Source organism: Lepisma saccharinum, chromosome 29, assembly GCF_977018435.1.
Source record: "Lepisma saccharinum chromosome 29, izLepSacc3.1, whole genome shotgun sequence".
NCBI lineage: Eukaryota > Metazoa > Arthropoda > Insecta > Zygentoma > Lepismatidae > Lepisma > Lepisma saccharinum.
Window position 1 is genome coordinate 23,575,715 of NC_139257.1, and position 20,176 is coordinate 23,595,890.

Genomic DNA, 20,176 nt, shown 5'->3' on the forward strand with positions numbered 1-20,176 from the left:
TTTACAATATCTTATATGTATAAAAGTAATAAATTAATTTCCTTTATGTAATTAATAATAATAATATATTTTTAATTGAGTGATTTATTTTTACTTTTAATAATACACATGTGGGGGAGGGGGGTTTGTAGATTAAGAACTTCCCCCCCCACCAGTTTTCAATGATTTCGCACCCTGTGCACAATTGCTAGTAGGTAGTTTCCTGGCGCCTGATTTTCAGAGCTGGCGCCTAGCTCTGAAGAAGATTTTTCGATCACTGCCCTTAAGACAACAATACCGAGACTCTTTATATAAAAACTTACAAGATGCTCTGGTACCATTTCCGATATCCTTAAGTAAAGTAAAGTAAAGTGCTCCCCTGTGCTTAGCACCACGCCATGAAGGCGTATGGGGGGTGTGGGGGTAACGCACCACACTTTCTTGATCCGGTCGTGAGTGGGGGTGATGTGATCAGCATCACGCCCCTGACCGCCTTTACCCCCCAGGGTTTCCCCCAGGTACCCATGTTATTCGACGCTGATTGGGCGCCGGGGCCGCTTCCATCCTTAGAAAAGTTCCCGGATTTGAACCGGCCGGGGATCGAACCCGGGATCTTTAGTATGGTAGTCAGACGCGTTACCGACTGAGCCACCACGGCCAACCGATATCCTTATCTACATTAATATCTGAAGCTCGCAATGCAGTCATTTGGATTCTTTATAGTTTCGTTAGAAAACATAGGTCTACAATCTAAGCAGCCATGATGACTCACACGACAATTTAAATCAATAAGACCATGCAAAACCGTTATACCATAACAGAATGGACTACAACACTCAATAAGTGAACGATATTCAACAGCAGTTTGGAACACATATAATAACAACAGTACCTGAATTCAGCAACTTTGGCCAGAAATCGCAAACGCGGTGTGAGCCAAAAAATAAAGAAGAAGAAGAAGAAGTGACTTTTAAACTGAATGTTTTAATTTGTGTACTCGAATAATAATTTCAAGCTTGATACAGTTTTAATTCTAACAAGAAGTTTATTTTCGAGTGCAAGTGTGTGATATGAAGATCAACTGAAGTTTTAAGGTATTCTAACTGTGCGGGATATAAGATATTGTACATAAAATACCCGTACGTTATTCGCAAGTCTGAACAGACCTCACAGTAGGCTGTTACGTCTCGTGTTCTCCGGAATGGATTAACAGTAACTATGACAACTGAGTTTAAACGGGAAACGTGACAACCGTTATCCATAAACTCTTGCCGAAAATTATTTTAACTCATACAAGTTCCCACTCCGATCATGCCTCATTGAAACCACACAAAACAAGCCATAAAGACACTGATGAACTTTCCTTAATGCGAAGAACGTTGAACTTTTGTGTGAACTCTGTTGAACCCCATAATGTAACTTACACCAAGAGGAATGCCTCAAAACATCCGTGGAGGAATTTGCCCTCCGTCGGGACAGAACGAAGAGGATGAGAGGAATTCATAACCAAGATCCCTCTCACAGCATCCCATAGAGACCCAATACCTTCTTGTCACGGAAAAATTCCCAGATGAAGAATATCTCACTCTTAAAGCATGCAGACAGTTCCTTCCTTTTGTGGCTCCTATTCTTCAGACAAAGTGTTGCTTTATTCGGTTGGGGTTACTCGAGTTTGTAACCTGAGAAACGCGTCTCCCCATTGGCAGTTTGTCAGCGGATCAAAAGGATGTCTTCTTTAAGAACCTTTCTCCTACCCTCTCTGTTATATATATTATTCTCGTAAGTTCGTCTGTCTCGTACATTCTTCACAGCTTTCTGCTTATTTATCAGCAAGAGTGGTTTCGATTTCTTCTAGTTTCTTCAGCAGCCTCGTGACAAGAGATACATTTTCTGTTTCAGGAAATGTTCGAGAGTTGAAAACACTGCCTCTTATTACACCTGAATCTTCAAATATATTTTTGTGAACTCTTGAATTTTCATTGTGTATGTTTATCTTGTATTTTCGCCTATCTCCGTGGCGTAGTGGTTAACACAGCGAGCAACGGCGCTAGGTGTTGCGGGTTCGAATCCCGGCCTGGGTATGTGTGTTCTCTGTCAGTGTCCGTTCACGAGTTTCACTATATCATCACTCATCCGCATCTTCGCGATTAGCCAAAAGTTGCATAAAAGCGAAGTAAAATAAAGCAAATCAATCATTGTATTTTCGCTAATCGCCACGATGAGAATTAATACTGTATCTACAGTAGAGTACTGCATTGGACCACTTTTGCTTGCTCAAACTCGATCGAATCTCCCACGCTCGAGCGTGATTCGCTCGAATAAATAGAATACTCGCGTACTTTCGACGTGGCCTTTGGTCACGTCTTGTACGCTCGCATGCGTGACCTTCGGCCACGTTGTGACCGTAATTATAGATGGGGTAAAATGTCTGCATGTTGTACTGGATGAAGGGGAACAAGTGTATACGTTTGCTAATTTGAACAGTTTAGAAAATAACTTTATGTATGTACTCTAATATTGTAAAAATATGCAACACATTATTGTCTATTTTCATAATAATAAACTGGGTAAATATTGTACGTTTCAAAATAGTTAGATATTTCATATAAACGAATTGAATAGTGACACTATATTGGAAAAGCAGTATTTACGTATTTTGTCATTTTCACATTTTTAAACGTAATTTGAAAATAATTGTTTTTCGTCATTTCGTGCGCTCGCCGACGTGGTTCGCTTACTTGGAAAGTTAGGAACGTAACTTTGTGTGTACGGGCTCTAATATGGTACAAATATACAAAATTTTCTATTTTTTTAATAATAAAGTGAGCAAGTAATCGTTTCAAGATAGTTAGTTAGATTTTTTGTATAAACGAATTCAATAGCGACATTAAATTGGAAAAGCAATATTTACGTATTTTGTCCTTTTTATATTTGTAAACGTAATTGAAAAATAATTGTTTTCCGTCATTCCCCTCAAATTCCTACCTCTCCTCTGTAATAAATTCCGATGTTCATGTTTTGAAATTTGAAAAGTATAGCATAATTCCCTTACAGTAGTTTTTGGGGTGAAAATAAACTTTCTTTAAGTTCCTTAGCAACGTCCGTTTCCATGGACAACAACAAGCACCGCAAACTCTCTAAATAATTGTTTGATATTATACCTCTAAACATTTAATTAAAGCAACCACGTTGTAAATATTTTCGCATTGAGTTTACTAATATAAGTACCTTTACGTAATTGTATCTGGACTGAGACTCCTTATGTAGTAGATGTCACCCTTGTTTGAAGCACCTTTTCTAACCAGGAGTTGATTCATCTGTTAAAGTAAAGTAAACTTAATCAAATCAAATCATCTATTCATTGTCATATATTGCTATGTATTGGTAACATAGTGTGGATTGCATTTTAACTTGAAATTGATGACTATATTCACTTTAGTTTCAATTTGACTGCATCTTTCACTTCACGATGCATATTTGAATGTCCACTACCACAGACAAATTACAGTTGTACGTGTACTACTGGGCTTCGAGCGTACACCGATCGTTTGCCCGTTCGAGCGTTATTCGCTCGAGCGAAGAAACAGTCCATTCCCTAAGCCATCTAGCGTGATCCGTGCGAACTATTAGACGATCGAGCAAAAAAGCATCGATGCAGCACTCTAATCTACAGTATATACCACATTATTGTACTCGTTGTAAAAAAAACAACACATTTCCTTGTTTAGGAAATGTTGCAACTAAAAGTGTAATAACTTCTTATAGGATTAAACTGTTTGTCTTCTTGGATATTATCTTGTTTCAAACAATCCTTTCCAAACAAGAGATGGCAGCACCAATCCTTGTACAATAGAAAAAATGCGTGGAACAATACGTACATTCTTTACCGTGTTATTTAAGCCATTTGATTGGTTATAACAAAGGAAATAATATTATCTTTGATTGTTGTAAGGGTGTTCTTTATTTGTACAAGATCAACATGTAATTTTACAAACCACGTGGTTGGAAATTTAGACACAAGAGTGATAACGGAATTATACACAAGCAGTCATTACAATGGGGTCGAATCCTGCTAATTGTGGCTCATCGCGATATCAAGTTTGGAGTTATCATTTATTCTGCTCCAACATTGTGGAGAACATTGTGTTCACACAGAACACTCATGCCCAGGGCTGGATTTGAATCCGGGATCCCTAGCGTCGCGATACCCACTCCGTCACGGTTTCTTAGGCAATCAGTAAGACTATCGGATCAACACTAATTTAGTTACAATATTTTTACTGAGTTGTGAAGCAAGCCTTTCGCACACACACTTCAACGAAACATTCTAGTATTTCCCTTTATCCAAATCTACTTACAGTTTGCTAAATTCAAAGAAAACTCGGACGTCACTATTTAAAATTTCAATATATTTTTCACTTATTGATCTACTGTCTTTTGTTTCTTTATCGTTGCTATGGTGAAAATGTATATAGAAATTTATACATCATAATTTTACATTATCAGTAATGTGATCATAATTAATTATACATCACGTTTTGCGAACATAACAAAATAGAAATTCATAACACAAATATATTGTGCGTATTAAACACAAAATTAAACAATAAATAATAAATTAAATAAATGTGAATATTTGGGACAGTCACAGTTGGAACACTGTTCTGTACTTCAGTCTTCCTAACTCTGCTCTCTTCTGTTTCAGCTAAGCTTTGTGATGTTTGTGAACATCGTGAGAGTCCTCCTGCTGAAGCTGCGCTCGTCCATTACAGAAGAGGCCAGGAGATACAGGTACAGGTAGGATACTAACCCCCGCAAGCCCACCCCTAACCTTACTAAACCAATAGGCTTCAAGTTAAAGCTTATGCGCAAATTGTCCCGCAGCAGGTAAATAATTGTCCCGCCTACTAAGTATAGAGGGTAACATAAGGTGAAAATATAACAATGAAAACATATTATTTTGATGCTAATGTTTGAAATAACCTTTTGCCTTGAGATGCTACAAGTTGGTGTTACACCACCTTGCAAAACTAACGGTTATACGAAACATGCAGTCTCTATAAGAATCTAATAGCATATCTGACTGTATCGAACTAAAAGCATGCATGTAAATACATGTGTAAGCATTCTAAATTAATCGTGATCTAACAAAAATGCCCAACATACATAGCAAAATATATTTTTCTGAAATGAATGGTAATTGAATGTATGTAAGCACATTTTATTTTTTTATCGCAGGCACTACCTAGTGTATAAACACGGCCCCAAATAATGCAGTACATAATTTTACATACACAAGCACACACACACGCACGAATATATGTAAAACATATGTATGTGTATATTTTTGTGAAAGTAATGTGATCAACACCATACTCCGGTCGCCTTTAACCTCCCAGGTGAATCCCAGAGAGTTTTCAGGACTGAACCACAGCGGCTCACTGTCTCTGTCTCTCTCACACAGACACCCCCCCCCCACACACACATACAGACAGACAGGGTATCCAGGCTAGAGGTATACAAAAATATATGCTTTTAAAGAAAGAACTATACATTTTATGTTGTTGGGTAAATGCTGAATCGATAGAAAATCTCCCCGAGATTTGATCGTCATCATTTCAAGGTCAGCACAGAGTCGTATAGATCGCGCATGCGCACAAATATTCAATGTGACGCGCTCTGGCAAGTCTAGTAGCGTACGCCTGACAGTCAATATGTGGACGCCACAACGAAAGGTGCAGTGTGTGCTATTGTTAGCAGAGTTAGCACGTATTAAGACGTATTAACCTTGCTATCCATAGTACACACTGCACCTTTCGTTGTGGCGTCCACATGTTGACTGTCAGGCGTATGCTACTAGACTTGCCAGAGCGCGTCACATTGAATATTTGTGCGCATGCGCGATCTATACGACTCCGTGTTGACCTTGAAATGTGACGATCAAATCTCAGGGAGATTTTCTATCGATTCAGCATTTACCCAACAATATAAAATGTATAGTTCTTTCTTTATAATCATATATTTTTATATATACAGGGTGTATCAGAAGTGATGGTGCAAACTGAAACCGTGAAAAGTACACAATAGTAGAAGCAAGAAAGTCTCAGTAAACCTTGAGTCACAATGATCCGTTTGCGAGATAATTGCTAATGTATGGTTGTATGGTTACAATCCGTCACTGACTTCTTGACTGTTTTTACACATCGTATGCTTTGCACATGTGAGGTGCCACAGTCCTACTTAGTAAAAATAACAAAATTAAAGGTTCACTTCGCTAGAAATTACTTTTGATGTCATTACCAAGGACTATTGTACTGTACAGTATGCTACATGTTCGGCATTGTTCAGTTATAAGCACAAGGAAACAAGCGTGCCAACGATGTATACAAACAATCAATCAGTGGTGGATCGCATCGTTTGCGACACCATGCTTACTGAAACTTTTTTCTTTTACTATCGTGTATTTTTCATCGTTTCAGTTTGCGCTATCACTGCTGGTACCCCTGTATATATAGTGAATACATGTCTGCGTATGTTTGTCCCTGCATACATACACGCACCTATATAATACATACATACACACCAATCAAAGAAAATAGTGCAGTTTGCAGCCTCATAAAGAATGCTTCCTTGTGGAATTCAGTATCCAAATGTACAGTGTGGACAGGGTACTATCGAATCGTACTGGCCATATAGTGAACCTAGACAGTACTATAGCCAGCATCCTCGTTACTTGCATCAATCCTTGCAACTAGAACATACAAGGTGGAGTTACTTTTACGACTCAAAAGAGTTACCAACCGTTTCCAATGATAAGCATCGAATTGGGAATCACACAAGTACGGAAAGAACAAGAGCTCATTATTGGTTAGAAGTCATCACGAATTGCTCACAACACTCTTAAAAGTAATTATCAACGGATTAACCATTTTAAAAAATCGATTTCATAAAACTTTGAAGTGGAGATATTATAATTCTGTTAATGAGTAGTCATTTTCGAAGTCAGCTGATAACAACATGAACTGCTTATTCGTACTATTTGAGTCCAATAGGATTGGCTTCTAACAAGAGGCACGAGTTGGCTCAGTTTTCATGAATCGGAAATAATACGATTAATTATTTCGAAGCTCTTGTATCAGTGGTATCCTTTGTTGTTTTACTCTCACATTACGTCAGAAATTTTCATAATCTCACAATCAAAATTCTTATATTAGCAATTCCATTACACCTATTAGAAAACGCAACAAAGGTAATTTATACAAATTAAATTTCCATTGTTTACAAACCGATAGGTGATTCTGGAAGTATTTTGAATTCTAATCACGGAAATGATTCTTAATTTTAAAATGATGAAAAAAAAATAAGACGAAGAGAGGATGTAATTGACCTTTGAATATTCTAGTGGCGTTTAAGAGAAATGTAACATTTATACAGTATTATTATTTTTCTCTCATCTTGTATGCTTTAATATTATTTTCTTAATCTTTTTTATTACTGTTTGTCTGGTTGCAACAACCTTCCATTATCTGCATCATTTTTTAAAAAAATGTTTTCTGGTATATTTCGTTTTACGTCTCTGTTATTTACACGTACTTCTTTTCGACTGTTCGTGTTGTTACAATTTCTTCTTCTCTCTCCTTTTCATGGCCACGGACTCTTGTTTTCCGCGTGTTTATGTTTCCATCATTTTACCCTTTGTGTTGACTCTCGTTCATCAACCTTGTAACAACCAAGGCGTTATTAAAGGGCACGTGACTGCTAGGTTCTTCTCCGGATTTCTCCAGAGCAAGTGATGCAAGATGCTGGGGGAAGAATAGCATCCCCCACCCCCTCCACGCCACCGATCCCGCAGACGACGAGTAATTGGTTTCTAGTAAATATCAGAGGTCGAAAAATACGCTTCCCCTCCACAATTTCTAATCGTCTGCAGACTCAATAAAGAGACCGCGTTCGATTATGCAACTCGACAAGAGAGAGGGTTGAGGAACAAACAAAAGAGCATCTGGGATGTTTGTTGACGGTAGTTTCTGAAGGGAGAAGGCAAAAAAAAGTTCTCCTCGTCGGGATGTTAGAAGGCGAATTGAGTTTCAGCCCTTACCAGGAATTCCTATTACTTAGAAGAGCATTTTTCTTTCGTCTTGTTCATCATCATCACATACTCTACAAATTCCCGTTGTTATTCTTACGTCTCGTTTATCATCTTCACATACTTCAACAAATTCCTGTTCTTATTCTTACGTCTCGTTTATCATCATCACATACTTCTACAAATCCCGTTGTTATTCTTACGTCTCTTCCATCATCATCACATACTTCAACAAATTCCTGTTCTTATTCTTACGTCTCATTTATCATCATCACATACTTCTGCAGATTCCCGTTGTTATTCGTACGTCTCTTCCATCATCATCACATACTTCAACAAATTCCTGTTGTTATTCTTACGTCTCGTTCATCATCATCACATACTTCAACAAATTCCTGTTGTTATTCTTACGTCTCGTTCATCATCATCACATACTTCAACAAATTCCTGTTCTTATTCTTACGTCTCGTTTATCATCATCACATACTTCTACAAATCCCGTTGTTATTCTTACGTCTCGTTCATCATCATCACATACTTCAACAAATTCCTGTTCTTATTCTTACGTCTCGTTCATCATCATCACATACTTCAACAAATTCCTGTTTATATTATTACGTCTCGTTTATCATCTTCACATACTTCTACAAATTCCTGTTCTTATTCTTACGTCTCGTTTATCATCATCACATACTTCTACAAATCCCGTTGTTATTGATTGAAATAGTTATAATAATTACACTTAACAATACGGTGCCAGTTACGTGAACAGAATGGATATAGTGAACGTACAGATATGGCTCCAAGCCTTCTCTGCCTTGGATATAGTGGACATAATTATATGACTAGAAAACCACATGCATATCTCTCTTTCTCTCTCTCTCTCTCTCTCTCTCTCTCTCTCTCTCTCTCTCTCTCTCTCTCTCTGTACACACACACAGAGTGGACTCCTTTTAATTCGAACCTCCAGACACGAAAAAATAGTTCGAATTAACAAATGCATTACGTCATTGAAGATGGTTTCAAGGGAAATAAACGTCTGTGCGAATTACGTATTAATTCGAATTATACAAGTTCGAATTGAAGAGAGTTCACTATATATATATATATATATATATATATATATATATATCGAATACATATACACCCATACATACATACACACAGACAGAAAGTGAGAGAGAGGGAAAGACAACGTGATGGGAGAAATACAGATAAATCAAGATATTTAAAAATAAGATAGAGAAATTCAGAGAAAAGTTGAAAGAGAAAAGCAGGTGTCAGATAGAAAATGAGATAGAGTTAATATTAAGAGCGATAGGAAGTTAGATGATAAGAGTCGAAAATGAAGAAAAAACACACAAACGAGAAAATAAAGTAAGCAAAATGGAAGAAGTGGGAAGAGATATGCATATACAGGGTGTAACAGAAGTGATAGCGTAAACTGAAACGGTAAAAAGTACACGATAGTAGAAGCAAAAAAATAATTGGGAATGTATGGTTATGATCCTCCACTGATTTGATTGTTTGTACACATCGTTGGTACGCTTGTTTCCTTGTGTTTAAACTGAAAATACCGAGCAAGTAACATACCGTGTATCTTTCACCGTTTTAGTTTGCGCTATCACTTTTGGTACACCCTGTATTGAAAGATCGATATACAGGGTGTTTCTAAAGTTCGTTTTCAACGCGTAGGAAAATAAACACCGAAGTTTATGTGTCGAAATGCCGAAAACGGCACCCATTCGGATTTATTGAAATGGGAAAAACTGCGGAAATTATGTTTATAAAGAAATAGTGGCACAACGGCCAACCATATGACCGCGGCGAAGGGATTTCCACAAAGAAAGGCGGCACATGGCAGATGTGTGAAGTTGATGCGCAGGGGATTCCCCAAAGGAAGCGAATTGGTCTGTTAAAGACAGGGGGTAGGGAAGGGTTTAGTGGAGTTATTAGCATGGGTGATCCGGGCGATGTAATGTGGGCGATGTTTTTGGTCGCGATGTTGTGTTGTCGATATTTGTACGTACCCACATGCAGAAAGGCTGAAGCATGACTTTGGGTTTGGCGTTTCCCGCCAGGGGCGCTCCGGCAGGAAAGCACCTGTCGCTGCTATTCGCGCTTCACGTACTGCGATATCAGCATCACCGCACATTACTATCACACGTTTGCGGTTGAATGCGTACGACTGGAAGGATGTGAACTTGGCGAATTGGGCAAGCCTCGCAATAGGCACTGCTAGGTGTTATCGATAGGCACGACCCATCGTGTACAGTGCAGTAGTGTTCGTCGTCTACGGGTCGGCAGATATACAGTAATAGGGATGGCTGCATACACCGCAGAGGTGCTGGCAGAATGCATCTCATTTATAGCGAGACAGGAAATAATAGCCATGCAGCACGGCGTTTGTATGGGGCACGTTTTCCAAATAGGAGCCTGCCGTTGCACACCTTCTTTCAAAGAGTGCATACTCGACTTCAGGAAACAGGATCAGCGCTACCACCCCGTCGAGAAATTGGAAAACCACGAAGTGTGCGCACAGATCAGTTTGTGGATGCGGTGTTAAATGCTGTCAGGGATCGTTCTGTCACCAGTACGCGCGCTATAGCCAGTGCCCACAACACCTCCAATGTTAATGTGTGCCGCGTCCTGTTCCAAGAGGGAAGGTACCCTTTCAAACTCCAAAAGGTACAAGCCCTTTTACCTCAGGAGTTTGTTCGATACCCGGTGGAGGTACATAGTGGTTCGGATCCCACGTTAAACTGTAGGCCCAGTCCCGATTAGCCTTAAGGTGCATAAAGTGGACTTAAAACAACAAATCAATCCAATCCATTCAACCTCAGGAGTTTGGCCCACGTGTTTTGTTATGCCAATGGTTTTTGCATCAAATGGAAACTATCCCGAATTTTGTGAACAGGGTGTTGTGGGCCGATGAAGCAACGTTCACCAAAACGGGCGTGTTCAAAGTAAAAACAGTCACGTTTGGGATTTTGCAAATTCACATTCTTGTTGCACACCATCGGCACAGGTTTGCGGGTAATGTATGATGTGGAATAGTGCATGACCATTTGATTGGGCAATACATTTTCCCTGTTTTCCTGTGTGGTGGTACATATCATGCATTTCTTGTTGATATTTTGCATGAACTGTTGGAGGACGTGCTCTTGGCACTGAGACAAGGACTATGGTTCCAACACGATGGTGCACCACCACATTTCGATCAAAATGTGCGTCACTTCCTCAGGCTTGTTCCACAAGCGGTGTATTGGTAGGGTGGGCCTGTTCCTTGGCCAGTAAGATCGCCGGACATCACTCCCCTGGACTTATTTCTATGGGGAAGGGTGAAACGCCTCGTATACGAAACATTTGTCGTGTCAGCCGAGGATCTCGTTGCACTTGTTAATGTCGCAGCAACGACGATAGCAGACACCGCGGGGTTGTTTGCTCGCACTAGACAATCGTTGATTCGGCGTTGTCATCTCTGTGTGGAAGTTAATGGCAGACAGTTTGAAAATCGTCAGTGATGTGGTTCCCTTGGCACCTCCACTCTGTACACAGCGAACATGTCGACACATATGCAACCTAGCGCAGCACCACCACCATCTTTGTTTTCCTACGTAATGGTGATGTCCACTACGGATATTCTCTTTCTTCTTGATTGTCAGTCTCCACATATCACATCTCGCTAAACCCTTCCCTACCTCAACGACTTCAAGAGCCCCATTCAGTTCCTTTGGGGAATCCATTGCGCATCAACTTCACACATCTGTCATGTGCTTTTTTTAATAGAGCATGCCGCATTTCTTTGTGGAACGCCCTTTGACGCGGTCATATGGTTGGCCGTTGTTCCACTATTTCCTTGTGTAATTTTCGCACGTTTCTCCCATTTCATGTAGAATCACCTATTATGCGTTGGAAACGAACTTTAGAAACACCCGGTATAGAGAGGAAGTAAATAATATTTTTAACAATTGCCTTGTAACCCAGCATACCCTGTACAGCTACTACACTTTTCCTAAAACGCTAGACAAGGAGCTATAGCTATGAACGCCTTACTTGATCTGTAACTGCTACACACCACGCACTCAGCTTATTCATAAAAATAATCAACCTACAGTCATGACGTGTATTAGTGGTATTGATTAGTTAATTGTGTATCATAGAATCCTCCTCTTTTGCAGGCGATGGGCTAAATCGACGCTGGTCCTGGTCCCTCTCTTTGGGGTCCATTATTCAGTGTTCCTTTTGTTTTCCTACCCAGAGGACGAGGTGATGGAACTGGTGTGGCTCTTCGGAGACCAGACGTTCGCATCATTTCAGGTAATGCGATAGTTTAAGTATCAATATTTTTTTTTAAGTCGAAGAATGACAGTCTGGTATCAAGTGTTCATTTATTTCAATATCGCCGCAATGGTTAATGCCACTGAAAAATATATATATAGTACAAGAGAGTATGGATTTTTCCCATGTTGCACTAGCGTGGTGTTTTTTGGGAAGAATGAGGAACGAGAACGTGCAAGCGACAACATGAGCTAGAATTTGCAGTGGTGCGAGTGGTGCAACACTCTTTCCACATCTTGCACTCGCACCACTCCGAATGCTAGCTCCTGCTGACGCCTATTAACTAACTAACTAACTCCCTAGCGTTCTTAAACCCGAAGGTTCACGGCTGCAGCAACACAGGCCTTCCATCTTTCCCTATCTTGAGCAAGTTCTATATACTCTTTTCCATCCCTACCGATTTCCCTTAGGTCCATCTCAACGTTGTCCCTCCATCTTCGCCTTGACCTTCCTACAGGTCTCTTACCATCAGGTCTCCCAACAAGAATCCTGTAAACTCCTCTTTCCTCTCCCATTCGTGCCACATGGCCTGCCCACCTAAGTCTTCTTCATTTCATTATTCTAATAATATCTGAACATGAATACAAATTATGTAGTTCTAAATTATGTAACCTTCTCCACTGAACTGTCTCCTCATCCCTTTTAGGTCCAAAGATTTTCCTAAGGATCTTATTTTCAAATACTCTCAATTTATGTTCCTCTTTCAATGTAAGGGACCAAGTTTCATATCCATGTAATACTACAGGCAAAATAATTGTTTTGTATATTTTAACTTTTAGTTTCTTAGATATTAAACGAGAAGACAAAAGTTTATGAAGAGAGAAGTAACATGCATTTCCTGAATTAAGCCTACTTTTTATTTCCTCTTTAATATAATTTTCATTTGTTAATATTACTCCTAAGTATTTGAATTTGGAAACTGGTTCAAACGAGTTGTTATCAATAACTAGATTTTGATTATTACCTAACACTTGGTTTCGGCCTGTAAGCATATATTTAGTTTTCTCTTTGTTAACTTCCAAACCTATCTCTTTAGCAGTTTTGAAAAATATTTTAGCATTATTCTTAATTGTATTCACATCATCCCCCAGTAAGTCTACATCATCTGCATATGCTAACAACTGAGTCACACCATTTAATTTTAGTCCTTCTTTAGTTTCGTTTACCTTTCTAACAGCATATTCTAAGGCAAAATTAAAGAGCAATTGAGATAATGCATCTCCTTGTTTTAACCCATCATGAATTATAAATTTGTCAGACATATTAATACCCACACGAATTTTACTTTCTGTTTCACTGGTGCATATTTGTATCATACTAACAAGCTTGTTAGGTATTCCAAACTCTACTAATATATTATATAATTTATCTCTTTTGACCGAATCATATGCTTTTTTGAAATCAATGAATAGCTGATGGACATTTTGATTATATTCCCACTTTTTTTCAAGTGTCTCTCTGATGTGAAAAATTTGATCTGTAGTTGATCTGTTGCGTTTAAATCCACATTGATAATCACCTATAATTTCATTAGCATATGGGGTTAGTCTTGTTAAAAGAATGTTAGATAATATTTTATATGTTGTTGAGAGTAGAGAAATTCCACGGTAATTATTGCAGTTCATTTTATCACCTTTTTTAAACACAGGAACAATTGAGGGATTTCTTCTTTATTCCATATTAAACAAATTAATTTATCACTTTGACATATTAGTGAATTTCCACCATATTTAATTAACTCAGCTGGTATTAAATCAATGCCAGATGCTTTGTTATTCTTTAGCCTTTTAATAGCATCTTTAACTTCAGTCAAGTTAGGTTCTGGAACTAAAGGTTCTGCTGTGTGTACTTCATTCACTTCTGATTTATTTCCTACATGGACATTTAAAAGGTCATTAAAGTAGTTCTTCCATCAATTTGAATATCGCTTGGGTCAGCTAAAAAATCACCGTCTTTATCTTTTATCAAGTTTACTTTAGGTTGCCACCCCTTTCTAAACTCATTTACACCTTTATATAAATCTCTGATATTTTTATTCTTGCTGTTTGTTTCAATTTCGTTAATTTTGCTTTTCAAGTAATCTCTTTTTTTACTTCTACACGTGCGGTTAACTTCTCGCTTTATTCTATTATATTTGTTTAGGTTTGTATCATCAGAGTTATTTAACCACCTAAGTCTAGCCTGATTTCTTATTTCTATTAGATTATGACATTCATTATCAAACCATGGCTTACTTTTTCTCGGTTTATGGTATCCTATACTTTCTTTAGCTGCTGATTCTATTGCATTACGTATGTGCTCCCAATTCTTATTTACGTCTGTTTCATTTATATTTTGATCATCATTTAAATCCTGCAAAACATCAAATCTATTTGACAGTTTAATTTGGTAATCTTTCTTGATTCTTTCATCAGTAAACTTTCCTGTATCAAATTTTAGAACTTTTAGATTTTGTTGCTTATGATTTATCACTGAGAGTCTTTCTCTTAATTTAGCAATTACTAAATAATGGTCACTGGCACAGTCAGCACTTCTATGTGTACGAACGTTAATTATACTTGTATGCCTTCACTTATCAATGAGAATATGATCTATCTGATTATGAGTTTTACCATCTGGAGAAGACCAGGTATATTTATGGATATCTTTATGTTTAAAAGTGGTACTTTTCACAATTAAATTCTTTGAGGTTGCAAAAGTAATCAATCTTATACCATTATCATTACTTAATTCATGAAGACTTTCTTTACCAATCGTGGGTTTAAATGTCTCTTCTTTGCCAATCTGTGCATTACAATCACCTAACAGAATTTTCATATCATACTGAGAAAATTTATCAAAGACCTGTTCTAACTCTGTATAAAAATCATCTTTAGTATTATCATCTTTATCTTCCGTTGGTGCATGTATGTTTATTAAAATAATTTTACACCACCTACCCTGTAAAACTGCATATGATATCCTATCATTAACAAATTCTACTGTTTTAAGAGCCGAGATAATTCTATTATTTATGAAAAAGCCTGTTCCAAAATTATGATTTTCAGTACCACCATAGAAAAAAGTATAATTTTTAGTTTTACAATTCCCTTCTCCTGGCCACCTAACTTCCTGGACAGCTACTACATCTAATGTATACTTAACTATCTCATTAACTGTACACTGAAATGCCCCAGGCCGGTAAAGGCTCAGAACATTCCAGGTGCCTAATTTAATATCCTTATTCCTAATGTAGATCTTATCCTTCATGCTGACGCCTACACTTCCTTATTCTTTCCAAACACACCACAATGGAAGCCGTTCTTCAAGTTGATTTTTAAGCTAGATGCGATCTGTAAAAAAATGATGAATAAGTAAAGGGATTTCCAATAAGAATGATATGATTTTGAAATGAACTGGGAACTATGCTTCAAATGTTATAACTGTCACTAGTTGTCATTTGTGTTTAGTATACTGCGACAATTCATCATGGCTAAATACACGCTTCAAGAACGTTTGGTTATTATATAAAAAAAAAAAAACTGAAAATAGACGTTCTATTGAACTTGAAACGAATCCTAATTTCGGGCAAGAAATTATCTTCTCAGATGAAGTTCATGTCTGGTTAAGTGGATATGTTAACAAACAAAATCGTCGTTTTTGGTGTGAAAACAATCCACAAGAGAATCACGAAAAGCCCTTGCATCCGCAAAATGTCACCGTATGGCATGGCGGCATCATCGGATCATTTTGTCTCCAAAACGAGGTAGGAGATGCAGTTACAGTGACTGTGAGCGGTACCGATTGATGATAACAGATTTTTTTGTGGCTAAATTTAGATGAAAGGTGCCACATGTCACACTGCTGGTGTCACTATCGACGTATTGCAAGAACAGTTTGGTGAAAGGATAATTTCAAGAAATTCAACTGTTCGTTGGCCTCCAAGAAGTTGTGATTTAACTCCTTTAGATTGTTTTTTGTGGGGTTATATGAAATCTATAGTCTATGAAAACAGACAACGAACCCTTGATGCATTAAGATTGAACATCGAACGCTGCATTCGTGACATTAGGCCCGAGATATTGCACAAAGTCATCGAAAATTTTGTTCATTGAATTCACTCGTGTGCACGAATTCGAGGTGGGCACCTAAATGATGCGTTATTCAAATAATTTTGTAATAAACTATGCTTCAAAATAATATATAAAGTTTGGTTGTATGTGAAATGCTTTTTATTTTATATCATTGTAAAATCGTATCGTTCTTTTTGGAAAACCTTATATTTACAGAATCCCATGTGTTCCTTATTAGGGGAAATTTTACTCATGTACAACTGATTGTTTCATTGATTGATTGAATTGTTGTTTTATGCACAGTAGGGATAATCGGGTCTAGATCTACAGTTTAAAGTGGTACCCGAACCACTATGTGCTTCCACCGGTTATCGAAGCCGGGACCCCTGATTACAAGGCGATGACGTTAACACGATGTCATCTAGAAGGCACATTTATGTACGACTGAACTGTCCACAAATACGAATTTGGGTAGCCACATTTGCCTCGGGTTAAAGTGTCTCGTAATATGAGAACAAACAAGACCGAATCGTGGAACTGTGAAAGCGTTTCGCACTGTTTATCTCATCATTCGGTCGGTGGGCAATGCCATCTGTTGTCGATCATGGCCAGGCGGGCTCGAATTTCCGCTTTCGATGCAGACTGAATCCAATTTCAGCCTATCCTCTTTCCCTTTGCTAAACCCTGCACCCTGTAATGTTCGCCGCCGCAGGGTAGATCACGCACAAAACCATACAGGGAGGTTTTTCGGGGGCACAGAGGGGGCACACACCGTGCGTAAACGCTTTCATGCATCCTGACAGATCCATCAGCTAAGCCCGGTTGTTATGAGCAATCACGAACCTCTATGATCGGGTGATTAATTAACTAATAACGAGATGTTGCTTTCATTAATCAGTTCTGGTGATGGACGGGTGGGTGTGCTGATGTTTTTCCACTCTCAATGCTGTTTGGTCCAAACTGAAAAGCCACGGGTTGAATTTACAGATTGGAACTTTAATGTTTCTATTGCGAGAGAAACGGTGTGCTATTTCCGGTATTTGCACGCGAAAGGTTCTTCGATTACAGGTGGCAAATGTGTGATGTGTTTGTGTGTGTGTGTGTAAACCGCAGGGATATATTCGAGGGAATAGGGTGATGTACGCAGTGGACATCGGCATTAAAAGTGCGTTCCTTTCATGTTGGATTTGGTTTGGCTGAGTTGGTGTTTTAAGTACACTTTATGCACAGAAGGCTAATCGGGACAGGACCTACAGTTTAAAGTGGAATCCGAAACACTATGGGCCTCCACTGGGTATCAAACCCGGGACCCCTTGATTACGACATCGGCGAGGCCCTCTATGTTCGAGGTACGTATTCAACGAGAAATACAACTGGGGCGCCCCAGACAACAGTATCCAGAACTTTTATGGCTGCGTCAATTCAAAGGCACGACACCATTCCACTTCATTCTGCCTTAACATGACTTATACCTTCACCACAAAAATCCACCAGTTCCCTCAGAATCTGGTAGCGGAATTGTTTTCACCAAAAAGCGAATCACAGCCCTCACTTTCGCTTACTAATTTTTCAAACGAATGGACATTTTCAACTTTCACTGCGCAGCTCCTTCCAGTCAGAACTGGATACACCTAAACGTACAGTGGGATCCATGAGTATTACCGTGCAAATTGTCCATCACCATGCTCGTGCACTTTATTTAACCCAATAAGAGTTTCAAGAATTATAAGAAAACGTAAAAACAAGCTGTTGGCTACTTCTGCACCAGCATACATAAAATCCATCGCTTAAAAATCACAGGATGTAAAAATTAATGAACATAGTCATGGACAATTTGCCGAGCAATACTAGTGGATCCCACTGTATAACTACACACAACATACTACACTGTAAAAACTGTTGGTGTTGAATCGACACAGAGTGTGGTCCCTGGAGGTTTACACCACATTTTGGTCAACATTTAACCTCAGTGGTGTAAAAAAGGTGTTGATTGCAACCATTTGTATGTGATACGCGTATTTCAACACCAGTGAGGTTAAACGTTGACCAAAATGTGGTGTACACCTCCAGGGACCACACTCTGTGTCGTTTCAACACCAACAGTTTTTACAGTGTAACGTGACTGTACTAAAGGGTGTATCACTCGTTCTCGGCTCCTGATTTTCACTTATAAAAATCAAACTATTGCGATCCTGCCTCAACCAGTGTTCCGTAAGGAACTGTGACTAAAGTATGCATCTATATTGACAATTGGTGAAGACTTAAAAACAAGATGGAGCAAAACCAACAGGAAGGTTTAAATAACTTGGTGTCTCCTCCCCATCTGCTGAAACTGTCAGATGATATTCTCCTCATGATATTGTCTTACCTAAGTTCAAAGGATCTGATGAATGTGTACAGCACTTGTGAGAGATTAGCCCAGATTGCTTGTGATCGTACTCTGTGGGTTGCAGCTGACTTCCGACTCAATGTTCTGACTCTCATGCAGTTGAGAAAGTGCCTGAAGTTTCTAAGACCAACGACCAAGGTGTTTGGCGCATCTGGATACATCACAAGTACAGGAAGAACTGGCAAGTGGAGGACAGAATGCTTGTCACCAGTCTTGCTGAAAAGCATTGGCAAGGAGTGCACGAATTTAGAGTCATTGTACTTGCAAGCACATTACATACATGCTAAGAAGATACCAATAAATATATTCCCAGAGACCATCATTTGCTTGTCTCTGAAGAATTGTGAACTTAAGAATAAACCAGTGAAGCATTCCTATTTCCTCGGTTTGCATTCAAGATTAGTGAACCTTGCAACGCTGGACTTAAGTGGTTGCAAATGGATGGACGATTATTCGTTAATGGCCATCAGTAAGTGTCCGAAATTGAAAGAACTAAGACAGAACGGGTGCATTCACGTTGGTGAGTGCATTGCATATATTGCCCTAGCAGCAAGGTTTTGTTTCGCTGCGTTGGAAGTCTTTGACTTAAGAAAGACTTCCATTGGCGACAGTGAGGTGCAGTCGTTCAACAGAAAGGCAACGCTCACCCAGCTTTATCTCAGTAATGGCGTTCGCTCTTCACAAGATAACCAGGACGATAAACGTGTGATGGATCTGAGCATCTGCACCTTGGGCCCTCACACACCAAACCTTCACACGTTAGTACTTGAAAATTGTGATGTGACGGACAGGGTCTTGCGTTACCTTTCGGAGAAAGCATTGAGTTTGAGAAGTTTGGATGTTCGGAACACAAAAGTGACTCGGGAAGCAGTACTGAACTTCAAAACTGAAAGATGCAACTGTGATATTATTTCTGATTGGAGATAAGAAGACATTACTCGTATATTAGAAAAATTGTTACGTTTTGTATTTATGCACTGAAGTGTGTATTGTTTTTATTTTATAATATTTTCGTGGTACTGTGCAAGGGAGTTGCAGCTGTGTAGTATACATGTATTTGTAAATTTTTGAAATGCTGCATGTTGCATTTCTGTAGCATCTAAGTCATGTAAATTCTGGTTTTCTGAGATATTCTTCCATGCCATATGTAAAGCAGCTGTTGGTAAAATGTATAGACAGCTTTTCCTTTACTGTGATTCCTTTCTCTTCGTATACATTGGTTTTAAATTACTAATACTCAATTCAATGTAAATAAAACAAATTGAAAATGTTTAGTTTTGTAACTGTTGGAGAAACAGCAGTATGTATATATTTTTTGTGAAGCCATCT

The 20,176-nt window shown here is 38.6% G+C and overlaps 2 protein-coding genes across 2 annotated transcripts in view; both read left to right on the plus strand.

The window, feature by feature from the left end:
* LOC145981249 (secretin receptor-like) overlaps nucleotides 1-20,176 on the plus strand; it is a 645,142-nt gene that overhangs the window by 620,959 nt on the left and 4,007 nt on the right. Inside the window, exons 11-12 of the mRNA XM_083114400.1 lie at nucleotides 4,685-4,770; nucleotides 12,247-12,385. Coding sequence (XP_082970526.1) covers nucleotides 4,685-4,770; nucleotides 12,247-12,385 — 225 coding nt within the window. The remainder of the gene's footprint in view (nucleotides 1-4,684; nucleotides 4,771-12,246; nucleotides 12,386-20,176) is intronic.
* LOC145981149 (uncharacterized) lies at nucleotides 18,731-19,999 on the plus strand. Its single transcript, XM_083114276.1, has one exon. It carries the CDS (start codon nucleotides 18,731-18,733, stop codon nucleotides 19,772-19,774), a length of 1,044 nt encoding a protein of 347 aa, XP_082970402.1. The 3' UTR covers nucleotides 19,775-19,999.